Consider the following 7853-nt stretch of genomic DNA (forward strand, 5'->3'; position numbering starts at 1 on the left):
TGAGACTAACACCAAAATGACCCATATATTGGAATAAGGAAACAAAAAAAAGATGTAAAAAATAGCCGTTATAACTATGCTCAAGAACCGAAAAGAAAATATTTCTACTGAATAAGAAGAAATCTTGGTATAGAAATAAAACAACAAAGAATAGAATAGGGGCACCTTGGTGGCTCAGTTGGTTAAGCGTCTGCCTTCAGCTCAGGTCATGATGCCAGGGTCCTGGGATCAAACCCCATGTAGGGCTTGCTTCTCCCTCTCCCACTGCCACTCCTCCTGCTTGTGCATGCACTCCCAATCTCTCTCTCTCTCTCTGTCAAATAAATAAATAAAATCTAAAAAAAATAGAATAGAAATTCTAGGATGAATAAATGACCTTAGCAAGTTCACAGTATACAAGGTTAATATACAAAAATAATGGTATTTTATATTGCAGAGGCAAGAAATTGGAACATGAAATTTAAAAATAACTTCATTTACCATACCATAAAAACCAGAAAATACTTAGAGATAAATTTAATAAAAGATTTAACACCTTTACTCTGACAACTATAAAACACTGCTGAGAGAATGCCAACATTTGTATCTCTAGAGAAATACACTATGTTCATGGATTGGAAAATATAATATTGTTAAGATGCCAGGTCTCCCCACATTGGTCTATAGGTTTACATTCTCACCCTGGGTTGTTTCCATCTCCTTCCCCAAGAAGGAAAACAAAAATCATCAAATATGGGGGATTTATTACTTGACTTATAATTTCTTTTCTATTTAGTTGCTTATGATTTTTTTAACTAATAGGCTTTATTATTTTTTAATTTTATTTTATTTGTCAGGCTCCCCACTGAGCAGGGAGCCCAATGCGGACTCGATCCCAGGACCCCGGGATCATGACCTGAGCAGAAGGCAGACGCTTCACCGACTGAGCCACCCAGGTGTCCCAAAAGGTTTTATTTTTAAGAGCAGTTCTGGGTTTATAGAAAATGAGAGAAAAGTACAGAGAGTCCCCATGTATATCCCCTTTACCCCACCCCCAGTTTCCCCTCTTATTAGCATCTTGCTTTAGTGGGTACTTTCTTGTACTTGGTAAGCCAACATTGATAGGGAAGGGGAAAAGGAGAGGGAGAGAATCTCAAGCAGGCTCCATGCCCAGCACAGACCCAGACCTGGGGTTCGATCTCACGATCCCAAAATCAATGACCTGAGCCAAAATCAAGAGTCATACGCTTAACCCACTGACCCATCCAGGTGCCCCTTATTTATTTGAAAGAGAGAACGCATGCACATGCAAATGGGGGAGAGGGAGAGAATCTCAAGCCAACACCCCACTGAGCATGGAGCCCCACGTGGGGCTCGATATCACGACCCTGAGATCATGACCTGAGCAAAATCAAGAGTCAGATGCATAACCGAGCCACCCAGGCGCCCCTCTAGAGGAGAATTTAACAAGTAGGTCTCATGGGGCTGCAGGAGGAATAAATGCCTATAATATCCTGTCCTCCTGCCCCTGCCCCAACTCAGCAGCAAAGACTCTATTATAATCCAAGAGGGTTCACATCTGCTCCTCTCCTCGGGACTCTCCAGGAACTCCCAGCTCACGGAGAGTACATTCTGTCCCTGTCTCTCTGGGTCTCTGCCTCTATCGAGCTTATCCCACCACAAAGGGACCTGAGGACCTGGCCACAAGACCCTGGATGACCCGATCCCAATCACCTCCCCGCCTCTCCCACTTGCTGACTCCATTCCTGCCACATTGGCCCCCTGGCTGGTCTACACACACACACACACACACACACACACACACACACACACACACGACACACTCTGGCTTCAGGGTCCCTTCTGTTCCCTCTGCCCCCCTGGCTCTGCCTCCAGATCTCCCCAGGGCTGACGTCCCCTGCGGTCACCAGCACGGCCCCTCCGGGCTACTCAACAGAGCATGGCCTTCCTGTGCTATCCAGAGGGCAACAGAGCCTCTGTCTGGCTTGCTCTCTGCTGGGTCCAGGCTGCTAGTTTCATTTTCTGTCTCCAGGAATGCCCTCAAAGCCTGCCAACACCCAGAGCCCCATCTCTGAATGCCTGATCCCTCCTTCAGCACCGCAGTCCCCCCGATGCCCAGCCGCAGCCCCCAATTCCTCCCCAAGGCCCCTGTCACCCCCTTAGGGACACAGAGACAAGGCCCCAGCACTAAGTTTATTCCCTCCCGACAGAGAGGAGGCATTCTGGGGGCAGAGCCTGCAGTGGGCGAGTCAGGGGCTGGTGTGGGGGTGTTTCTCTGCTGGGTGCTGCGAGGCTCAGATGGGGCGCTGGGGTGGTCAGTGGAGGCTCTTGGAGGCTGAGCTTGGTTTGGGGGGCCCTGGGCTGGGCGATTCTGCCAGTAAGAAATGGATTATTTACTTACCCTTTGGGTCTATGAGACCCCCAGGGGCAGGGTGGGACGGGCTGGGAGGGGCTGCAGTGTCTTGGAGAAGTTGACCTGGTGGGTCCCTGAGAGCTCAGGGGCAGAGGGACAAGGGGTGTAGGTGTCCGCAGGCTTCAGGTCCAGATGGGGAGGGGGGCCTGACCACGGGGGCCCCTCCTCGGGTCCCCCCCTGGGGCTACAAGGCTACAGCGGGCACACAGGGGCTCAGAGCTCATCGTGGTGACGTGTCAGGTCCTCGCCGTAGTTGGTGGCCTGGCTACCCACGAACATGTTCCAGTTACTCAGAATCTCGGCCTTGCTCAAACGCCCATCCTGGAGGGAGGGTCAGACGGCAGCAGGGGTGACAAGGGGCTCTGCCTGGGAGACTCCTCGCTGAACCTCAGTTTGTCCCCCCAACACACCCGGGTCTCTGTCCCTCCCCTTCCCCCACCCCCTCCCTCAGTCTCTCTGTTCCTCTTTCTGTCCCTGGCCCAACAGCGCCCCAGGGCAGCTCCAGGCCCGGTCCGGCCACGTGGGCACAGCGGCCCCCTGCGCGCACCTTGTCCGTGTCGCTCTCGTGCAGCAGGTGGTTGGCCTCCACCAGCGGCTGGTCCTGGGCCGGGGGCAGCACCCAGTGGCCCACCTCACTGCCATCCAGCCGCCCGTCCTTGTTCAGATCGCGGAAGTCCCGGAACTGCTCCCGCTCCGTCTGCACCCAGGCCGGCTCCTCCTCCCCGGGCTCGGCCGAGTACAGATCCGCTGGGCCGGGCGACAGGGGCGACAGGGGCGACAGGGGCGACGTCAGGCGGTTCGGGGTGGGCGGGCACCCCGGGGCTCCGTCCCGGCCCTGACCCGAACTGACCGCGGGATTCCCGGCAGCCCACTGAACCTGCTCTCCCGCCTCGGTGTCCTCCGCTGTTGGAACGGGGCTAATAGCGACACCGGACTAACAGGTGATCGCCGGGCTGCAGGGAAAGGGACTGGACGCATTGATCATTTCCTCCGACGGCTGTCAATCAGTTTGCCCAAGACACACGTGAAATGAATGCTGTGCCCCACGGGTGCAGGCCGTGTGAGCAGATACTTAAAAAGCCACCCTTGGGACAGCTCACCCCACTTTAAGAAGCTCTCGGGGCGCCTGGGTGGCTCAGTCGGTTAGGCGTCTGCCTTCCGCTCAGGTAATGATCCCAGGGTCCTCGGATGGAGCCCCTCATCGGGCTCCCTGCTCAGCAGGGAGTCTGCTTCTCCCTCTCACTCTCTGCCCCCCCCCCAATTCGTGCTCTCTTGCTCTCTCACTCTGCTCTCTCTCTCAGATAAATAAATAAAATATTTTTTAAAAAGTGTAAGTCTTTTACGCCTGATACAAAACCATGATAATTACTAGAGAATGCCTTCCTCCCCTCAGGGACCAGGCCAGGGTGCTGTCACAAGGATGTCACCGAGGATGGAACAGGTGGTGGACACTCAGTGAGCCTTCTAGAACAGTCAGTGCAGAGCCTCTTTTCTTTCTCTCTCTCTCTCTCTCTTTTTTTAATGGTCCTAAGTCCTTGTTTCTTACAGGAAATGATGGTAACAGTAGATGGGGGTTGTGTAGGTTTTTTTAAATTGTGGAGAAAAAATTAAAAAGATTAAATACATAGGTTTGAATGTAAAGAAATAAGGGGCGCCTGGCTGGCTCAGTTGGAAGAATGTTTGACTCTTGATCTTGGGGCATCATGAGTTCAAACCCCATGTTGGGTGTGGAGATTACTTAAATAAATAAAATTTAGGGGGAGTCTGGGTGGCTCAGTCAGTTAAGCATCCGCCTTCTGCTTGGGTCATGGGATCCTGGGACCGAGTCCTGCATGGGGCTCCCTGCTTTTCCCTCCACCTGCAGCTCCCCCTGCTTGTGCTCTCCCAAATAAATAAATAAAATCTTTTCTTAATGTAAAAAAAAGATTTAAGTAAATAAATAAGCTTTAAAATATTTTAAAAATTGTGGTAAAAAGCACATAACATAAAGCCCACCATCAGTGGCATTTAATACATCCACAATGTTGTACAACAACCACATCCACCCAGAACATTTTCATCCTCCCAAAAGGAGACCCCTTTCCCATTAAGGAGGGACCCCTATGCCCCCACCCCCCTCCAGCTCTGGGGAACCGGTAATCTAATTCCTGTCTCTATGAATTTCCTATCCCGAACATTTCGTGTAAAAGGAGTCATACAATAATATTGTGGCCCTTTGTGCCTGACTTCTTTCACTTGGCATCGTGTTTTTATTTTGTATTAACGTGTAGCTGAGAGACAATATTACATTAGTTTGGAGTGTCAGACATAGTGACTTAGCATAGGGTTTTGAAGATTTACCCATATTGTAGTATCTACGAGTACTTCCTCCCTTTTTATGGCTGAATAGCATCCCAGTGCATGGATCTCCCTCTGGGGGCATCTGGGTTGACTAGATGTCATTGTGGGAGCTGGGTGTTCTACTCCCGCCTTTTTTTTTTTTTTTTTTTTTTTTTTTTTTTTTTTTTTNTTGTCAGAGAGAGAGAGAGAAAGAGAGTGCGTGCAAGCAGGGGGAGGGGCAGCCAGAGACAGAAGTAGGCGTTCTGCTGGGCAGGGAGCCCGACACGGGGCTCGATCCCAGGACCCCGGGATCACGACCTGAGCGGAAGGCAAACACTTCACTGACCAAGCCCCCCAGGCACCCCTCTACTACCGCCTTTACAAGTAAGTACAGGTAAGGAAGCCGAGGCCAGGGGAGGTCGAGGGACTCATTTCCAGTCCCATGGCTGGGAGGTGGCAGGTGGGAAGCATAGACGCTGGCTCTGGAGCCTATACCCTTGAACTCGGTGTACCCCCACCTCTCCCACCTTCCCTCCCAGCCTGGGTCACGCCCCCTCCACCCTCCTGGCTCATGTTCTTCCCTATACCCTTCGACAGCTGTGAAATTACATTGCTCTGGGGAGTCCTGGGGTCCTGCCTGCCTCAGTCTCTCCAGAACCCCACAGGGAAAGGCAGCAGCCTAGGGGGCAGGGTGGGACCCTGGGCTCCGCCCACTTGGACCCCCATCCTGTTCCACCTCAGTCAAGTAGCTACAGCTCAGGCCTCAGCTTCCGCATCTGTGAAATGGGGCAATAATACCCATCTCGTCAGTCCATAGGGGGATTAAGCGAATTTACAAGTCGTTAACCACTTAGAACAGAGTCTAGCGTGTGGTAACCTAACGTGCCAGCTGCTGCAATTAGTGGTGAAGCTTGAATTCTTTCTGACACACACACACACACACAAAGAATTCTATCTTCCTCACAGATAAAAGTAAGATAAATTATGCTTAAATAAAAATGTGTTGCCTGAGGGTTTATTCCAGAAAAACATGCCATAGAAAAATGTTTTCAAACTCGTAAAAATATGCATGTTTAACAGCTTTCCCCTCAACTAAATTCTTTGCCTCCTGAGGACAGGGCTATGTAGAGGCAGGGCTAAGGGGAAATCTGGGGGTGTTGCGAGGGCCCCCCAAATTCTGAGTAACAGGAGACACAGCCTTTGCTGTGCAAATGCAGGCTCGAGACAAGCTCCCCGACTTCCCAACCCCAACCAATGCAGCCGCTGAGGCCTGATTTTGTAGACGTTCCAGACTCTCCCAGGAAGGAACCTGGTCTGACATTCTCTGCTGTATCCTCAACCACCAACATACAGTATGCGCTCAATATATGTTCCCTGGTCCTGGCACACAGTGGGCACTTAATAAATGCTTTTTTGGTCTGGCCACAGAAGGTACTGGATAAATGTTTCCTGGGCCTGGCACATAGTAGGTCCTTGAGAAAGATTTGCTAGGCCTAACAAATAAACGTACTCAACAAATGTTTGCTGGGCCCGACACACGGTGGGTGAGCGAAAAATACTTTTAGGGTCCAGCACACAGTAGGTGCTCCATTAATGTTTGGTGGCTACATGAACTCAAGCAGTGCCCCTGCCCCCACTTCAGAGGGCCACTGCTCTCCCATGGGTGATACACACTGGGCTGTCTGGGGGAGGACAGGCACCCTCAGGGAGGGTCCCACTCACCGATGTACTCTTCCACTTGGACGTAGCCATCTTTGTTCTTGTCCAGATCCTCCAGGGTTTCCTGGGGGGAGAGGGGCATTAGGGCTGGCTCCCGAGGAGCGCTGGCCCCTGGGCTTGGGCTGTGAGGTTCTCTCAGGGACTGTGGCTCGGGCTCAGCTGTACGGCCAGGCGCCAGAGCAGTCTCAATGGGGTCTACCTGTCCCGGGGTGCGGGTAGAGATTGCGTGGCTTTCTGGGGTGCATGACGACGCAGGCCCTACCTGCACTTAGTGGGTGGGAGCCAGAGAACCCAGATATCCTGGGATGCACAGGTTGCTTCCGCACAAGGAGACCTGTCCTGCATCCCTCACACTTTTCTCACATCCAACAGCAAACGCTCTCCAAGGGAAGAAGCCTCTTCCCATTCAGCAGAGCCTAGACCCTAGCTCTGTTTTCCATATGAGTGTGACATACTTAGTGGACCATTATGACACACGCTCAGTACTTAGCTTTCTCTCCACTTCTTGAGCAAACAGCTTCTGTTCCCCACTTTTTTTTTTTTAAGATTAATTTATTTATTATTTAAGACTGGAGAGACAGACTCCCCGCTGTGTGTGGAGCCTGAGGTGGGGCTCGATCTCATGACCCTGAGATCATGACCTGAGCCAAAAATCAAGAGTCTGATGCTTAACCGACTGAGCCACCCAGGCACCCCTGTTCCCACTTTTTTTAGATTTTATTCATATGTTTAAGAGAGAGAGTGAGCGAGAGAGAGTGAGCGAGCACAAGTGGGGGTGGGGGGAGAAGGGCAGAGGAAGAAGCAGGCTCCCCGCTGAGCAGGAGGTCTGACTTGGGGCTCAATCCCAGGACCTTGAGATCATGACCTGAGCCGAAGGTAGACATTCAACCGACTGAGCCACCCAGGTGCCCCCCGCCCCGTTCCCCACTTTTACATTCAAGCTCACTCACTGTGGGATGGTGTAGGGTCTGACCCTCCACTATGCCTTCTTCACAAGGAAATCTCCAACATTTTAGGGTTGCCAGAAAAAATACAAGATGCTCACTCACATTCAACTTTCAGATGAACAACTAATAATTATTTAGTATAAGGATGCCCCACACAGTATCTGGTACATACTTATACTGTAGGACACAGTTACATTTGAATTTCAGATGATTTTTTTAAACATAAGGATGTCCCAAATATTTTATGGGACATACTTACACTAAAAAAAAAAAAAAATTATGGGGCGCCTGGGTGGCTCAGATGGTTGGGCATCTGCCTTCAGCTCAGGTCGTGATCCCAGGGTTCTGGGATCAAGTCCCACGTGGGGCTCCCTGCTCAGTGGGGAGTCTGCTTCTCCCTCTCCCTCTACTGTTCCCTTGCTTGTGCTTTTTTTTTTTTTTTTTAAGATTTTATT

At 51.1% G+C, this 7853-nt stretch overlaps 1 protein-coding gene across 3 annotated transcripts in view; it reads right to left on the reverse strand.

Annotated features, from left to right (window-relative positions):
* Positions 1–2179: 2179 nt before the first annotated feature.
* Positions 2180–7853, reverse strand: part of RCN3 (reticulocalbin 3) — a 12199-nt gene continuing 6525 nt past the window's right edge. For all 3 annotated transcript variants that reach the window (XM_002917837.4, XM_011223204.3, XM_034638968.1), the window contains 3 exons: positions 6455–6515; positions 2961–3160; positions 2180–2734 (listed from right to left, as the gene is read on the reverse strand). In XM_002917837.4, coding sequence (XP_002917883.2) covers positions 2627–2734; positions 2961–3160; positions 6455–6515 — 369 coding nt within the window. In that variant the 3' untranslated portion in view covers positions 2180–2626. The remainder of the gene's footprint in view (positions 2735–2960; positions 3161–6454; positions 6516–7853) is intronic.

The sequence above is a fragment of the Ailuropoda melanoleuca genome, chromosome 12, assembly GCF_002007445.2.
Source record: "Ailuropoda melanoleuca isolate Jingjing chromosome 12, ASM200744v2, whole genome shotgun sequence".
In the NCBI taxonomy this organism is placed as follows: Eukaryota; Metazoa; Chordata; class Mammalia; order Carnivora; family Ursidae; genus Ailuropoda; species Ailuropoda melanoleuca.